The sequence below is a fragment of the Panthera leo genome, chromosome C2 (genome assembly GCF_018350215.1).
Source record: "Panthera leo isolate Ple1 chromosome C2, P.leo_Ple1_pat1.1, whole genome shotgun sequence".
Taxonomy (NCBI): domain Eukaryota; kingdom Metazoa; phylum Chordata; class Mammalia; order Carnivora; family Felidae; genus Panthera; species Panthera leo.
The window spans coordinates 106,412,663-106,431,279 of record NC_056687.1 but is presented as its reverse complement, the minus strand read 5'-3'; the positions used below and the strand labels follow the sequence as shown (position 1 = coordinate 106,431,279).

The 18,617-nt window shown below is 35.6% G+C and overlaps 1 protein-coding gene across 1 annotated transcript in view; it reads left to right on the top strand.

The window, feature by feature from the left end:
• The window catches only part of RSRC1 (arginine and serine rich coiled-coil 1), a 249,432-nt gene that overhangs the window by 98,810 nt on the left and 132,005 nt on the right, over window positions 1–18,617 (top strand). The window contains exon 4 of the mRNA XM_042903182.1: window positions 8,960–9,133. Within this exon, the coding sequence (XP_042759116.1) occupies window positions 8,960–9,133 (174 nt within the window). The remainder of the gene's footprint in view (window positions 1–8,959; window positions 9,134–18,617) is intronic.

The following is an 18,617-nucleotide window of genomic DNA, read 5'->3' as shown; positions in this document are numbered from 1 at the left end:
TGATATTTTAAAACTTACTATTTTCTTTAGACTTGGCATCATGGATGGCTTAATTTATAGTTCTGCTATTGCTGTCATAGTTCTTTGAGCCACATCAGTAATATTTATAGGACAGTATTCCAAAATGGCATGGGTTGCATGTATTGACATATGGTGAATAATGAGCAAGATGTTTTGGACAATGACAGGCATAGGTTTTCTACAGTGGGATTTTGTGTTAGGGAAAACCATGGGATGATTTGGAGATAATTGTGTTTATTTTATGAATTGGGTACATTGGGAGGAATGGAGATTGGGAAAGTAGGTGCTATGGGGAGGGTGGGCAGATAGTAATTGATATGGAAGGCTTCTAATTGTGGTATCTAGCTTTGCTGTGATGGTGATAGAGTGATCATACTTTCTGGTCTCTCTGGGACAGTACCAACTTAGACATGTTGTCTTAATGTTATACTGCCTGTCTTGACTATTAAAAATCACCCTTTTATCCTTCAAAAGTTTGTATGATAGGTGATATGGTTTTTCTATTAATAGCAAATCTGTGAGGATCGTGTATTTGGCTGCTGTGGGTTTTCTGTGAAGATATGGGTTATTGGCCAAGATGGTTATTCTTTACCTTCCTTTATAAAAGAAATATATTGAAACTTGATTAATCCTTATTCCAGCTTTAAGATTTTATTTTATTTTTTTAACATTTATTTATTTTTGAGAGAGAGAAAGAGACATAGTGTGAGCCGGGGGGGGGGGGGGGGTGCGCACAGAGAGAGGGAGACACAGAATCCAAAGCAGGCTCCAGGCTCTGAACTGTCAGCACAGAGCCAGACGCGGGGCTCAAACCCACGAACTGTGGATCATGACCTGAGCTGAAGTCGGACGCTTAACCGACTGAGCCACCCAGGTGCCCCAGCCAGCTTTAAGATTTTAAAGATCTGTCAAAATCAGAATGCTGCTCTTTAGTGGTTTAGCTTTAGTATGAGGGAAGCAAACTTAATATGCTTCTGATTCAGATTTTACTCCTTCATTCAGATTAGCACATCCCTCAGTTACGTCTTTCTAATTGCCTGCCTGGTCTCACATCACTTGTCTGCGATCTCACAATTCAGTTAGTTATTGAAAGTAGTTATTATCCCCCTTTTGTAGATAAGGAAACAGATGCCCTCAGAGGAAATAACTTGTTCGAGGACACTACTATGTAAGGAATCCTTTATTTTTTAACTTAATACTTATAGAAGTTTGAATATCTTAATGACAGATACATCTGTTTTTATAAGATACAGTGAAAAAACATGATTTCACCCAAATATACCTCATTTGTAATCTGTGAATGGTTGCACATTTTTGTCAAGTTGTGTATTCTGACAAAAGGGCAAACCGGTCAGAAATGAGCTTATATTAAAGATTCATTTAAAAAGAGAACTCTTAGTTTTGTTGTTAGAGTTTAAACTAATGTTAACTCACTTATTTTTGTTGCTCCACATTTTCATTAGTTGAGTGAAAAGTAATTGCAAGAATCATATTTTGTTCCTGAAAGATGTAGAACCAAATTAAAATAATATACTCTATGTGTGTATACACGGAATGTATATGTATAGTGATTGAGGCTGTCACAAAAAAGGCCCCCCTCCATTTTTATTATCATAACTTTCTTTTAATAGAAAACTTTTAATTATATATGATTATTGTTCAAAATCTTAGAAGAATATGTTAAAATTTGTATATATTCACATATAATAGAAGATTTAATTAGAAATGAATAAACTAACTTTTGTGGGGGAAATAAATTATGAGGATAAATTAAAACATGTTGAAGGGCACTTGTATGGCTCATTTGGTTAAGTGTCCCGCCTTGGCTCAGGTCACCATCTCACACTTGATGAGTTAGAGGCCTGCATTGGGCTCCGTGCTGACTGTGCGAAGCCTGCTTGTGATCTTGGAATTCTCTTTGTCTCTCCTTCTTTCTCCCTCTGTCTCTACCCATCCCCTGAAGGTGCATACCCTCTCTCTCTCTCAAAATATAAATAAACTTAAAAAAAAAATTTTTATGTGGAAAAAAGCCATGTCAAAATTAAGAGAGGGAGTAATTAAACTTAAAGAGATAGAAATTTTATTTTTGTAAATTAGTATAATAACCCATGTTGACATCCCTAGCAATAAATATTGTAACTTCTCAAAATCACATATTAAAAAAAGTTTGTGACCGTATTCGGATAATACTGCTTTTCATTCAGTGAGTAAACCAATTAGGGATGAAAGAGGTAAGACATTACCACTACTGAAATCCATGTTAATTGTCTTCAAGACTTACATATGTCCTAAATACTCAGGACTAATTTATGCAGTCTCTCTATCATCCACATTATTTGGAGGAAATAATTTGTGTTTGCTGTCTTCTCTTTCCCCCTAGTCAGTCTAGATAGGGATTTACCAAATATATTGACATTCTCAGAGAACCAGATTTTGGCTATTTTTCTTTATTGCTTCCTATTCTATTGATTTTTCCTCATTATTTAATGTTTCCTTCCTTCTACCTACTTTGAACTTACTTTCCTCTTCTTTTTCTAGCTTCTTAAGATGAAACCTTAGGTATTTGATTTTAGACCTTTCTTCTTTTCTAATATAAGCGCTTAAAGCTGTAAGTTTCCCTCTAAATATTGCTTTAACTTATCTTACAAATTCTCCTATGTTGTATTTTCATTGTCATTCAGTTAAAAATATTTTCTAATTTTTCTTGTGATTTCTTACTTGATCAGTGAATTATTTAGAAGAGTATTCAATGTCTATTTTTTTCTAGATGTTTTATTGTTATTAAACTCCAGATCTGTTGTGGTTGGATAAACATATTTTGTATGGTTTCTATTTATGAATTGATCCTATAATCATGAAGTATCCTTTTCTTTTCTTTTTTTGGTGATACTTTTAGTTTCTCAAGTTTATCTGATATTAACATATTCATTTCAGCTTTTCTGTGCTTACTGTTTGCATGATAAAATAAAACCTTGGTTTGTGTCCATAATTCTGGAAACATACTTGTAATCCAAAGCACTTGTATAGCAAAGCGAAGTTCCCCGTAAGAAAAAGGAAACAGATGATTTGTTCCACAACCCACAAATATTCGTATAAAACTGATTATAATACTGTAATATAATACAAAATAAAGAGAAAATACAAAATATAAAGAAAAATAAACAAATTAACCTGCATTTACTTTTGAAAATCTTCATGGCTGGTATGAAGGAGATGAGAGAGGAGGGTTATTGTGTAGGACGGCTTTCACTATCACTAACGGAATCACTGCTATATATTGGCTCAATGGAACCTTTTCTTTTCATGGAGCTTTAACAAGAAACCTATCCAGTGACACTTGCTTTTTCCTCCTTTTGAGGATTTCGCGGAAATGTGATGTTGCATTGTTGTTAAACAGATTCATTACTCGCACTGCTACAGCCTTATTCAGGTCATGCTTTTCTACAAAATTTTGTACTGTTTCCCACATTTTACACATCACTTTAATCTCGTTTGAAGTGAGGGATTCCTCCACCTTCTCCTCCTCCTCTGCAGACAAGATGCAGACGTGCACTTCTTATAAAATCTTGCAATTTCGGCCACTCGCATACCTCTTTTGTACTTCTTGATGTGTTTCTTCCTTACTTCCACTATAATCATCTTCTCCTTCAATGCATTCAACCTTTCTTTTTACCCTTTCTGCATGGGGGCCATTGTATACGCTGGCACAGATGTTGACTACAGTACAGTAAACTCTTGTCACATACTGTATTTAATGTAACTGGCAATAAGGCAGCAGAGGAAAGGGTCTGTATCTGCAGGCAGCCTGACCTAGAATGTAGTAAAGCCTTCCTAAGCTTACTCTTGTACAGAAAAGCAAAGGACTGTCCATAGGTGCTTTGAAGTGACAAAAAATACCCTAGTGCCAGTTGTGGGCACGTTCCAATGTTCTGAAAGATCGCTGATTTCTGCCAAACACTGTGGCCTGAGACCAAGCATCTGAGCATGGGAGACGATCACACACAACCCTGCAGAGAGAGAGAGAGAGAGAGAGAGAGAGAGAGAACCACCATTGGCTCAGTTGTGATCACGTGACTTTGGGTGTCACGTACTACTTGTATTGCAAGACATTGCTTGTTTATCAAGTTAAAATTTATTAGAAATGTTTGCTTATCTTGTGGAACACTCACAGAACAACATTTGCAATCCAAGGTTTTACTCTATATCTGTTTTTAGCCATTTACTTTGAACCTGTATCTGTATATTTAAAGTAAACATCTTGTAGACAGCATGTAGTTGTGTGATGCTTTATGATTCATTTGGACAATCTCTTTTTATTTAAAGTATTTATTAGTATTTAAGGTATTTATTGATATATTTGGTATATATATTTGATATTGATATATTTGATATATTAAGTCTACTATCTGATATATCTCTATTTTATGTATTTTATATGTATGTTTTTATGTATTTTATGTATTTTATATTCATCTAATATATATTTATTTTATGTTTGCCCCTCTGATTTTTGTTTCTTTGTACTTCTTTTCCAGCCTCCTTTTAGATTAATGAATATTTTTAAGAATTCTTGTTTAGGGACACCTGGGGGGTTGGTCAGTTAAGTGTTGGACTCCATATCGGCACTCAGGTTGTGATCTCCTGGTTGTGATCCCAGGGTCATGAGATTGAGTCCCATGTTGGGTCCATGCTGATTGTGGAGCCTGCTTGAGATTCTTTCTTTCTGGCTCTCTCTGCCCTTTCTCTGCTCTCAAAATAAGTAAATAAGCATTTTAAAAATATGAATTCTTATTTAGCTCATATTTTGGCTTTTTAGCTGTACATATTTACATTTCTTCTTTTATTTCTTTAAGTGATTGTTCTAAGGATTATATAGATGCCCTTACCATTTCAGTGTACTTAGAGTTAGTATTTCACCATTCATGCAAAATGTAGAAACCTCAGGTCTCCATTTACCTGCTGCATAGTTTTTTTTATAGAGATGATATATATTCTATCTACTTTCATTATAAACTCTACAGTGAAACATTGTATATTTTTATTTTAAGCACATATATGTATTTTAAATAAAGGAAGTGGTTTTTTATATTTCCCATATATTTACCATTTCCAATGGTCTTCATTCCTTCCTAAAGATCCCAGGTTTTCATCTGTCATCACTCTTTGCATCCCAAAGAACTTATTTTAGAACTTACTGTAGTACAGATCTACTGTTGATGATTACGGTTTATTCTTCCCGTTACCTCAAAAATGTCTGTATTTTACTTTTAGTTTTTGAGGCATGTTGTTGCTAAATATGAAATTCTGGTTTGAATGTTGTTTTCTTTCACTATGTTAACTAAGAACTTTGTTCTACTGTCTTCTGGTCTCCACTGTATCTGATGAGAAGCCAGCAGTAACGACTATCATGGCTCTCCTTCCTGTATGTAATGTGTCAGTTTTTTTTCTGAATACTTTCAAGATTTCTCTTTACTTTTGGTTTTCATTGGTTTCATCAATAGTCATGATATCTATGTTTATCTTGGGGTTCACTAAACTTCTAGGATCTGATAACTTGTTTTTCACTAAACTTGGGGATATTATAGCCACCACAAAAATAAATTGTTCTTTATTTTATTATTTTCTCTCCTTCTGTATTTAACTGTGTTAGACATTTGGATATTGTCATGGAGATCCTGGAGGATCTGTTTTTCTTATTGACGGTCTTTTTTTTTTTTTTTTTTCTTCCCTCTTAGTTCTTTAGTTTGGGTAGTTTTGATTGATTTATTTCCAAGTATACAGATTCTTTCCTCTGTTATTACTAATTAGTAGACTTTAATCTTATTCAGCATAATTTAAATTTCAGATATTATATTTTTTAGTTATAGAATTTTAGTTATAGAATTACTATTTTTTTCATTTTCTAGTTTTCCTGCTGAGATTTCTGTATTTATTGCAAGCATAGTTATGCTTTTTTAAAATCCTTGTGCTGTTGCTAACATTTGGCTCATCTCAGGGTTAATCTCTATTGACTATCTTTTCTCTTCAGATTGGATCACATTTTTCATGCTTTGTTATATTATCTAATAATTTTATCCTGGACATGGTGAATGTCATATTTTGAAAAGTCTGGATTCTGCTATATTCTTCAAAAAATATTGATTTTTTGTTTACTTGTTTGTTTTAGCACGAAATTTAGTTGAATTAAAATTGCAAAAATCCTGTCTCTCTGGGGGCATTTGAAATTTTTAGTTCTTTTACCCTTAGCTATTTGGAGTTGTTCCCTCATTTGCAAAATGTAGGGTTTAGCCCAAGATTTGAGTATATACATCTAGAATTTGTGGCTCCCTCCTCTCAGTCTTTCAGGATTCCCCTTTCATTTTCCTTTTGCGATGGTTGCCCTGAGTCTTTCTATTGGTTTTTCTGGCTGGAAATCCTAAAGTTTTCTGTTGGAGTTTTAGCTGCCCTACGTGGGCACCCCCCATCAACCCTCAGTTCTCAGTTTTTAAGAGTCTCTTATGTTTTGGCTCCCTCCCTCTCTAACCTTTTTTTTTTTCCCCCTTCCCCTCCCCCGTGGTCTTCTGTTAAGTTTCTCAGGATCCACATAAGAGTGAAAACATATGGTATCTGTCTTTCTCTGTATGACTTATTTCACTTAGCATAACACTCTCCAGTTTCATCCACGTTGCTACAAAAGGCCATATTTCATGCTTTCTCATTGCCAAGCAGTATTCCATTGTATATATAAACCACAATTTCTTTATCCATTTGTCAGTTGATGGACATTTAGGCTCTTTCCATAATTTGGCTATTGTTGAAAGTGCTGCTATAAACATTGGGGTCCAATGCCCCTATGCATCAGCACTCCTGTATCCCTTGGGTAAATTCCTAGCAGTGCTACTGCTGGGTCTACTTTACAGGGTAGGTCTACTTTTAATTTTTTTGAGGAACCTCCACACTGTTTTCCAGAGCGGCTGCACCAGTTTGCATTCCCACCAACAGTGCAAGAGGGTTCCCGTTTCTCCACATCCTCGCCAGCATCTATCTATAGTCTCCTGATTTGTTCATTTTAGCCACTCTGACTGGTGTGAGGTTTTGATTTGTATTTCCCTGGTGAGGAGTGACATTGAGCATCTTTTCATGTGCCTGTTGGTCATCTGGATGTCTTCTTTAGAGAAGTGTCTATTCATGTCTTCCACCCATTTCTTCACTGGATTATTTGGTTTTTGGGTGTAGAGTTTGGTGAGTTCTTTATAGATTTTGGATACTAGCCCTTTGTCCGATATGTCATTTGCAAATATCTTTTCCCATTCTGTCGTTTGCCGTTTAGTTTTGTTGATTGTTTCCTTTGCAGTGCAGAAGCTTTTTATCTTCACGAGGTCCCAATAGTTCATTTTTGCTTTTAATTCCCTTGCCTTTGGGGATGTGTCAAGTAAGAATTTGCTGCGGCTGAGGTCAGAGAGGTTTTTTCCTGCATTTCTCCTCTAGGGTTTTGATGGTTTCCTGTCTCACATTCAGATCCTTTATCCATTTTGAGTTTATTTTTGTGAATGATGTAAGAAAGTGGTCTAGTTTCATTCTTTTTTTTTTTTTTAATGTTTATTTATTTTTGAGACAGAGAGAGACAGAGCATGAGCGGGGGAGGGTCAGAGAGAGAGGGAGACACAGAATCTGAAACAGACTCCAGGCTCTGAGATATCAGCATAGAGCCCGACGTGGGGCTCGAACTCACGGACCGTGAGATCATGACCTGAGCCGAAGTCAGACACTTAACCGACTGAGCCACCCAGGCGCCCCTAGTTTCATTCTTCTGCATGTTGCTGTCCAGTTCTCCCAGCACCATTTGTTAAAGAGACTCTTTTTTCCATTGGATATTCTTTCCTGCTTTGTCAAAGATTAGTTGGCCATACTTTTATGGGTCCAATTCTGGAGTCTCTATTCCATTTGTCTATGTGTCTGTTTTTGTGCCAATACCATGCTGTCTTGATGATTACAGCTTTGTAGTAGAGGCTAAAGTCTGGGATTGTGATGCCTCCCGCTTTGGTCTTCTTCAATATTACTTTGGCTATTCGGGGTCTTTTGTGGTTCCATACAAATTTTAGGATTGCTTGTGCTAGCTTCGAGAAGAATGCTGGTGCAATTTTGATTGGGATTGCACTGAATGTGTAGATTGCTTTGGTAGTACTGATATTTTAATAATATTTATTCTTCCAATCCATGAGCACAGAATGTTTTTCCATTTCTTTGTATCTTCTTCAGTTTCCTTCATAAGCTTTCTATAGTTTTCAGCATACAGCTCTTTTACATCTTTGGTTAGGTTTATTCCTAGGTATTTTATGATTCTTGGTGCAGTTGTGAATGGGATCAGTTTCTTTATTTGTCTTTCTGTTGCTTCATTGTCAGTGTATAAGAATGCAACTGATTTCTGTACATTGATTTTGTATCCTGCGACTTTGCTGAGTTCATGTATCAGTTCTAGCAGACTTTCGGTGGAGTCTTTCGGGTTTTTTATGTATAATATCACCTCATCTGCAAAAAGTCAAAGCTTAACTTCGTTTTTGCCAATTTTGATACCTTTGATTTCCTTTTGTTGTCGATTGCTGATGCTAGCACTTCGAACACTATGTTAAACAACAGCAGTGAGAGAGAATCCTAAGCAGGCTCAGTGCTATCAGCATGGGACTCCATCCCACGAGCTATGAAATTGTGTCCTGAGCCAAAATCAAGAATCAGATGCTTTAACCTGCTTAACCAACCAAACCACCCAGACACCCCTCCCTCATGTCATTTTAATTGAGTGTACTTATTCATAAAGAATCCTATACAGATGCTTACTTCACATAGTTACTAAATCCATAGCTAAAACTAAATCCTTTTCTTTCAGATAGTTTTAAAGAGTATTTGTATGTATAATACAAAATATAATCTAAATGAATGTAATAAACTCTACTTATTATAGGTCTAGGTCAAGACCTCGTCCACGTTCTCATAGTCGAAGCAGTGAAAGGTCCAGTCACCGAAGAACCCGTAGTCGGTCTCGGGATAGAGAAAGACGTAAAGGCAGAGATAAGGAGAAAAGAGAAAAAGAGAAGGATAAATGCAAGGACAAGGAATTACACAACATCAAACGTGGGTAAGTTGAAGTAAATCTTAAGCAGTGATGAGTCAGTGATTCCATGGCAATATTCAAACTGAATTTTCATTCTCTGAGGTTTTTCTTAGAAGGATAAAATAGAAGAATACTGTAGATAAAGAAGAAAGGATAAAATCAAAATGGTTATCTCAGATTTTTACTGTTCTTCCTTTGTATTCCTTTTTTCATTTAATACTTACATAACAAGATTTAGAAGCACAAAATAAATGGCACTATCAAAGCTTAGTATGTCAATAAAGGAAAATTTACATAATTCTTTAGGAGAGTTCTATATTCAGTTTCCTTATCATGAATATGAATTTAAAATTTAAAGACTAGCTTATGATTAAAAATGTCTATTAATTTATTGTAAAGCTGTTAGGAGAAAAGGGTAAAGGTAAAACAAAGGGAAAGAACCATGTTAGTAACCATGTTACTATTGGTTAGGCCTCTTTCAATGTAGAATGGGACTTGGTCACTGTTAAGGTGTGTGTTTATTAGAATGAGTGTATGTGTGTGAGGCCCAGAATTTATTTTTTCCAGAGTTGGTATTAACCAGTTATTCTAGCTTTGTACATTTGGAGGTTGGAATCCATTCATAACTATGTATTAGATGTTAAAATGAAAGAAAATCTTGGTTGATAGTATAAATTATAGCTTCTTATTTGTTTTATTCAAAACTGACATTGGGGTCTTTTATTTTATGAAGCAGAACATCTTGGAATTTATCCCCCTTTGTGAGTCTTTCTACGCCCCATGTATATTCACTGTGATACTTGAGTACAAAAATGTTTTTCTTTATGGATCAGTTTTCAGTGTTAAAGAACTTATCAGGGTCTTGAATGTAGTTCCTTGAGATCTTGATTCTGTGAGGAATTAAATTTATTAAAGAATGTGGAACTCATCTCATCCTTTTTCACAGTTGTCTGTTAATTTCTTATTTTCAGATTTAGTGATATTATTTAAACCTGCCAGATTCCTTGAAATGATAAATTTGTGGTGGATTTTGGAAGAGGATAACATTATTATGTGACTTTCTTTTTCCTGATCACCTCACAACCATGAATGCACATAGACCAGTTGTGCTCCTGCAAAATTCTAACTTCTGTCTTTTTCTAGTTTTAAGGGTTGTTGAATATTATAGGAGAGGAGACAGGGTTGGATACCTGGCCATAAGGCTAGGGAGGCTATGTTAGCTCAAGTGGTAGATTGGAATTAAGATCAGAGAGGATGTGGGAGAAATCTGTTGGTAAAAGGAGAAAGTCAGGAGGAAGATAGATGTGGAGGACACAGAATAGGTTTCTAAGACTGGAAGATACTGACTGAGGATGAATAAATTATGTCAATCAAGGAACTGCTTTGCTCCTTGTTCTTTTTTTGTTTTCCTTTTGGTTTACACTTTAGATAGTACATGGCTATGAGAAGACTGAATATGATTTTTACTACTCATTAAATTTTTGCTTTCCACCTCACCAGAATAATTATACAGTTGTACAAAATTGAAATTACATAAAGCATTATTTTGGGGATGTTAAAGGTAAGAAAATTGAGTTCATGGATAAAAAAGGGAGGTTGGGTGGTTTCAGGAAAGATTCTCATATGGTTAACATCAATCTTGAAGGTCTGGGTCAGGTAGCTTTACAGGTTAGACTCAGTGTTCATTATGTTCAAAGGACTGAATTCTGGATGATAGATCTACAAGGTAATAATGTTATATTCATCATTATTTTTTAAATCTCAACAAAGGTGGAGCGCCTGGGTGGCTCAGTCGGTTGAGCGGCCGACTTCGGCTCAGGTCATGATCTCACGGTCCGAGAGTTCAAGCCCCGCGTCGGGCTCTGTGCTGACAGCTCGGAGCCTGGAGCCTGTTTCGGATTCTGTGTCTCCCTCTCTCTGACCCTCCCCCATTCATGCTCTGTCTCTCTCTGTCTCAAAAATAAATAAACGTTAAAAAAAAAAAAAAAAATTAAAAAAATAAATCTCAACAAAGGTAATGAGCAAGGTCAAATCAAGAGGTGTCAGGGTGCCTGGGTGGCTCAGTCAGTTAAGCATCCAACTGCAGCTCAGGTCATGATCTCGCGGTTCATGAGTTTGAGTCCCGCATCAAGCCCTGCACTGGATTCTCTCTCTGCCCTTCCCCCTTGCGCTCTCTCAGAGCGCAAGCGCAAACATAAATAAATAAATGTTAAATGTTAAATGTTTAAAAAAAAAAAAAAACACAATAGGTGTCAGTTGAAGGGCTCTGGGAACTGATGTTAAAAAGCTGTGCGTAGCTTGATTCAGTAATTTCCATGGTTTTAGTGGACCATAATATAGAGTGGTGTTATATCGGGATATTTTCTCTCCTGGTCAGTGTTGAGGACACCAAATTCTTACCTTTTGGTATAATCTAAAATCAGAATTTTTTTAGGTCAGTGTACACATTTAATATGGTAGTGTTTATATATGTACAGATATACCTGCTTCGCTTCAGAAATAATTTATCTTTCTTTTTTTTACATGTTTATTTCCTAAACCTGATTTTTTAAGCCATTCAGGGCAGTGAATGTATCTTACCTCTTTTTTATCTTTTAGAGTACCTAATGTACATGTTACTTGTTAATAAATATTGATTGGCTTTTGATATATACACTCATTAATTTGTTTGCTTGTTCAGGCAACAATATTTACATGCCTTCTATTTGTCAAGTAGTATGTTGGTAATAGGAACATAATAGTAGGCCAGTCCTACTTGGAGAGTTCATGCAGATGGCAGAATAAGCATAGATAGAAGGGAAGATGTATAAGTAATTACAGTGAAATCAGATGGATGTTTCACTAGGAAGTTATGGAAACATTGTATGAGTTAGGATGCTTTCGGTCATAGTAACAAAACCTAACCAACAGTAGCTTAAACCAAGGACAGCATATTTTTTGTAAAGGGCTAGATGGCAAATAACTTAGGCTTCTTAGGCCATATGTCTCTTTTGCAACTACTGAAGCGTGTCCTTTTAACACGAAGGCAGCCCATAGATAATGTTAAATGAATGATATGGCTGTATTGCAATAAAAGTTTGCTTACAAAAATGGGCAACTGGCTAGATTTGGCCCACAGGTTGTAGTTTGTCAGCATCTAGCTTAAACCATGAACACATACCTTGCTAATATAACAAAGAGTTTAGAGGTAAGCAGATCTGGGCTGTTTTACCCTTCCAAAAGGCCAGTCTCAGCATCTTGGCTTTCATCCTCAGTCTTGAGGATGAACATTGCAACATTGTGGTTGCAAGATATTTCCATGAACAATAAGCTGGTTGATCCAGACTAGTTAGCATATGAGGGAAGATCTCTCAGAAGAAGTGGTGTTTATACACCAGAGATGTATACACTCATCTCAGAGATGAGAAAGAATGTATGTGCAAAATGAACTTCCTGTGAAAGACAGGCAAGCAGGGGGGGTATGGCATGTTTGAGGAACTAAAGTCTAATGAGGCTTGGTTTAGAGTTGAAGAGGAATAATGGTGAGAGATGATTATTGGAGTACCTTATAAGTTATGTTAAGTTTGGAGTTAATTATTTTTTTTAATTTTTTTAATGTCTATTTATTTTTGAGAGAGAGAGAGAGAAAGCACAAGTGGGGGAGGGACAGAAAGAGGGGGACAGAGGATCCAAAGCGAGCTCTGTGCTGACAGTAATGAGCCTGATGTGGGGCTCAAACTCATGAACTGCGAGACCATGACCCAAGCCAAAGTCAGACACTCAACTGACTGAACCACCCAGGCGCCCCAAGTCTGAAGTTAATTCTAAAGGCAATGAGAAGCCAATGAAGTTGCAAGTAGGGTAATGATACGATCAGGTCTATCTGAGGTATGAACAAAAGGTTTTATCCACAGTGGACATAATAAGTGTCTAACATTAAAACAATTTTTTTTAACGTTTATTTATTTCTTTTGAGAGAGAGAGAACATGAGTGGGGGAAGGATAGAGAGAGACAGAGACACAGAATCTGAAGCAGGGTTCGGGCTCTGAGCTGTCAGCCCAATGGGGGCTCGAACCCACAAACCATGAGATCACGACCTGAGCCAAAGTCGGTTGCTTAACCGACTGAGGCACCCAGGCTCCCTTGAGTCTCTATCATTTTAAATATATTTTCTAAGTATCAGGAATTTTGCTAAGCAATTGACATGCGTTAGTTATCTTACTTAGTTTTCAGTAATAACCTCATGAAATAGGTACTTTTATTATCCTTCATATAGATGAAAACTTGTGATCACAGAACTAGTAAATGACAGTTAGGCTTCTAATTCAAGTTTACTGACAACAGCAACTTGCCTCTTCAGAGTACATTGTCTTCACTTCTTGGTAATCCATAATCACTGATGATGAGAATATAATGAGATTAAGTAATTAATGCTATAGCTTAAACTGCCCTAGAAAATACCTAAAGAGAACTGAAAGAATTTTCTGTGCCTTATTTTTCTCTGATCAGGTCAGAAATCTGTCATTAGTAAAAGATCGATTCCTTCTTTTCTCCCTCCCTCTCTCTTACTTATTTTCCCACAATAGAACATTTCGTCTGTTTATTTGAATTACATTTAATTATATTTAATAAACACGCAAAATTTCTAGCCCTTAATTAAATTTATTTCTGTGATTATTTTGTTACCTGTCTCTTGCCAAATGATTTCACACACGCTCATGCGCGCGCGCGCGCACACACACACACACACACACACACACACACACAACCTAGGTGGAGAGAAAGGAAAAAAATTCACAAACCATATAATTAGGACTTCTATATTAATTCGTTGTGGTTGTGCAACCAGTGACACATATTTAGAGTATACTAAATAACCTAGCTGCTTCTTCACATAAGAGAAAATAACAACTTGCATACTTCTGCTTCTTTATGCATAACAATCTTTGTTTTTATCAATCCAGTTTGAAAATATCAGTTTTATATGAAAATCGATACAACATAGAGCATATGCTTATAGAGTACAAAGTAAGAAGAGTAAGAACAATAATGGTAAAGGATTTTATGATTTTATAATTTTTTAAATTGGGAAAAATAAAAGTAGGAGAGAAAGGAATGCTCAAGAAGGAATTAATGAGCCTAATAATAAGGAAGAGGTCTTTTATTAAACTTTTGAAGAAAAAGATACTGAATTAGATAATTCTAAAAAAAATTTTGTAAATATAGCAGTGAATTAAGTATAGTTCTTGGAATTCCTAGGACACTTGAATGACTATATCTTATACCGTTGTAAATGGATCTATTCATTTTATTAATCTACTGAATAAGGAAGGCTGAATAAAAGCTGGGAGGGTATCAGGGACCCTCCTTATTATTTCTAAAATAATAAGACTAATTATTATTATTCTAATAATTATATTAGAAGGGACTAAAAGGTGTTTTTCCTTATAATATTATGTGAAAGACTAATTTAAGAAAGACACCAACTGAGCCTTGTCTTAGATTTTTTCGAAAAGGTTTAATGATGTTAATTTTTAATGTTTTACATTTATAAAATTCAGTTTTTAAGAATATTTTATCTTTAAACATTGATATAGCTTTTTCTTATTATTATTAGCTTTTGTCCCAAATTTTTAAAACTTAAAATATTTATCATATCATTAGATGTTTGTATTTACTTTATGGAGACATGTCTTTGCAATATGAAAACAAATTTTATTGATAATAGTTATTGAGTTGAAATTGGACACTTAACATTATTTTGTTAAGCACACTATTACTGCGAGTCAAAAATCAGAAATACGAAACTTAGTATGGCATATCATAATTCCAGCTTGATCTGATGATTGTGAACATCGTACACCCCATCTGAGTCTTCTGTGGATTCATATTGTGCGTCCTTTAGCAACATTTTGATCAAACTCCATAAAGTATAGTTGGCTTTTATAGACTTCTGTGAAAAATTTGTTGTGAATAAATATGTCACTACCACCAGTGACATTCTCCTATATATTTTAAATCCTAATGCTATCCTTAAGAGTAGGATTTGGATGGATTGGATTTAAGTCTATTTTTCATCAGGATTTATTGCCTGGTAAAGTGCTTTCTTAATTTGAGTAATCTAGGATTCATCAGTAACCTGATTAGGTATTCCTGAATGTATTCTCCTTTACGATGTGATACCATGAAAGGTTTTCAGTTATCCTCTTATTGCCTTTTCTGTGGATGGATAAATGGATGGTCTCAGAAATGTGCCCATCAAAACTTCTGGAATATTTTGCTCCAACATTTGAGTTTATACTTTTTTTCTTTTCTTTCTTTATGTAACTTTCTGAAGCTTTGTGCTTTTAAAGAGAGGTAAGTATTTCCTGATCCAAGCATACAAAGCCATACCTGAACAACTGAAACGTTCTTTTTGGTGGGTAATAGAAGGGGAATATGTTTAAATAGAATTTCTTATATTGAAGAGTGACTCCCACTAAATCAATTGTCTTTAAATCTCTCTGAAAATAGATTAGAAGCCACTGGGACAGCAGTGAAATCAGGCTTCACATATAGCTTGTATGTTACCTATTTATAAAATCTTTCATTAAAAAGTTTACTGTGCAATTTACATTGCTTGTATTGAAACTATTTCTGGTATGTCTTTATAGACTAGAAGTACAGAAAGCATACCAACAGAAGCAACATATACTTTTTGTTCATAGAAATTACTGTCTTTGAACATGTATTCTGAATTACACACACACACACACACACACACACACACACACACACACCCCATACATTTAAAAGAATGGTAAGGTATTTAGATTCTGGGAAAGTTAAATTAGCTTGCAGAAATAATAATTTTTACTCATTTTAAATCATTTATATTTTTTTCCTTCTAGAACAAGGTATTTTGAGCCTTAATTTATTCTTCTGTAAAATGGGGATAACAATATTTAAAAAGCTAGAAGTATTGCAAACAGTGTATCTAAGAAATCTAGTATTACATAGTAATCACACTTTATAGATATACGTTGGTTATGGCTTTGACCTGGCAATGTTCCAGAGTCTTCAGTTGTAGAGTTTCATGTACTAAGTTTCTGTTGATGAGATTTTTCCTACCTAGTGCTTGGCAGAAGATGTTGGAAGTGATTTGGGAATGCTGGACTCTGAGTTTTGACAGCAGTTACATACTCTTAGAGGCTGTCATATTTTTCCTTACCTCTTACTTCTTTATGCAGCAGGAAGTCATTTATGCTAATTTACCCCTATTTGCATATAGGTTATAGAGTTCTGTGGTGCAGAGCGTGCTTAGAACTCCTTTTAAGTGTCTGTTTGGATCAAAGCAGGGCTGTGTGATAGCTGTTGTCTGACACCAAGCTGTGTGGTGTTGTTTTCATTAAACATTTATCACACTTCGAATGTGACAGCAGGCAACTTTGTGCCAGTATAACATGTTTTCATGCAAAATTTATTGAAAAAGACGAGACTTTGTAAAGAGATCTTGTTGCCTTTCACCAGTGGCGAAGGGTAAATGTTTGGTTCGAAAGAAGCGTATACCTTTAACACATGTCATTGTAACATGCAAAGGAAGCTTCGTACTGTCAATTTTGTTAAGCAAGTAAACAAGTACATTTTTATATAAATGTGTGCACTGGATTTTTCTTCCCTTTTAAATTAAATTTTTTACAATTTCCTTGTGAACTGAATGAATACCTTAACAGTGTCCCTTTATGTTGTTGGGTGTTTTTTACAGCAATAAAACTTACCACCCAATTTCTATTGTGTAGGTTTGCCACTAGGTATTAGTTTTGTTCAACAGAAACAATCTGTAATTTTTTCAAAAAGACGAGGTCAAGAAAGGGAATCTAACATAACAAAAAGAATAATCAGCAAAAGCAGGAGGCAAGGGTTTTAGAAGTTCTCCCCCAAGTCACCACCTTTCTCTTATTCATTATATCAGTACATTTTAATTATCCCAGAGTTTGCCCAATGGGATTCGACTTGAATTATGCCTGATAGAGCATTAAATGGCATGAATTGTAGGTTCATTCTTTCTTTTTGTGATTGCCTAGCTGTGAAAAGCCTTGGAATGAGAGAAGGTATTTTTATTTTTATTTTCCTTTTTCATTCCACGGGAGACTCCGGAATCACAGTTATGCGAAGAAGTGAGAGACTGAAAGTAGCCTCATGCTGGACTTTTTAGTATGTTTCAGCACACAAGCTATAAAAAATTTGGTGAGATCCTTATAAGAGGTATTAGAAAAATTTGTGTTAGCATAAATATTCAAGAATAAAAGGAGGAAAGTAGTGAGTTGGAACTTTGCCTTTGGAACCATACAGAATCCATGCCAACTTCAAATTCTGACTCTGTGCTTTGGAGGTATTAAAGAATAATTTTTTAAAAAGGTAAAATCATGACTTATAAAAATATTTGTAAACATATGCCGGAGGTATTCTGCAACTCATTAATTAATGAGGGAACCATAAAAACGTTATATTAGTTTCAAGGAGAATCCAGAGAGCAGACACATATTTATGCCACCAGGAATATGGGACACAAAATTGTTTCATAGAGTCAAAACTGGCTTTTTCCATATGCTGGGTGGGGGTGCCTGTGTTGATCAGTCGGTTGAGCATCCAGCTCTTGATTTCAGCTCCGATCATGATCTCATCATTCATGAGTTTGAGCCCTAGGTCGAGCCCTACATAGAGCCCTGTGGTGACAGTGCCGTGCTGATAGTGCAGAGCCTGCTTGGGATTCTCTCTCTCTGCCCTTCACCCTCTCATGTGCACACATGCTCGCCCTCTCTTTCTCTCTCTCTCTCTCTCTCTCTCTCAAAATAAATAAACCTAAAAAAAAAATCTTCAAAATCTTCACATGCAGGATGGAAATCAGTCATGACTCCACTGGACACAATTTATTTGCATATCTCTGGAAAATAATCATTTGCATTGCTATCAATTACCTGTAATTTCTGAAATTTAAAAATAGACAAAGAAGGGGCGCCTGGGTGGCTCTGGGTGGCCAACTTCAGCTCAGGTCATGATCTCACGGTTCATGAGTTTGAGTCCTGCGTTGGGCCCTGTGCTGACAGCTTGGAGCCTGGAGCCTGCCTCAGATTCTGTGTCTCCTTCTCTCTGCTCCTTCCCCACTCATGTTCTGTCTCTCTCTGTGTCTCAAAAATAAATAAACATTAAAAAAAATAAAAATAAATAAAATAAATAAATAAAAATAGACAAAGAAAAGCAGAAAGGCGGAGATAACTCAGAAAGGCACCCTGGACAAGATACCAAGTAATTTTTAACCATCTCAAGTCATTTAAAGTTTTTTCCCTGACGAGGCAAGTTATTCCCTTTAAGCCTTAAATTTATTCTTCCGTAAAATGAGGATTATGATCATGAAAAGCTGTAAATATTAGAAGCAGTGGGTGTTAAGAAGGCTGGTACTATAGAGTAGGATCTCAATAAATGGTATGTTTTATTAACCACACAAACTTACTTATTGATACTTATGATTACTGGTTTCTCAGTTACCAC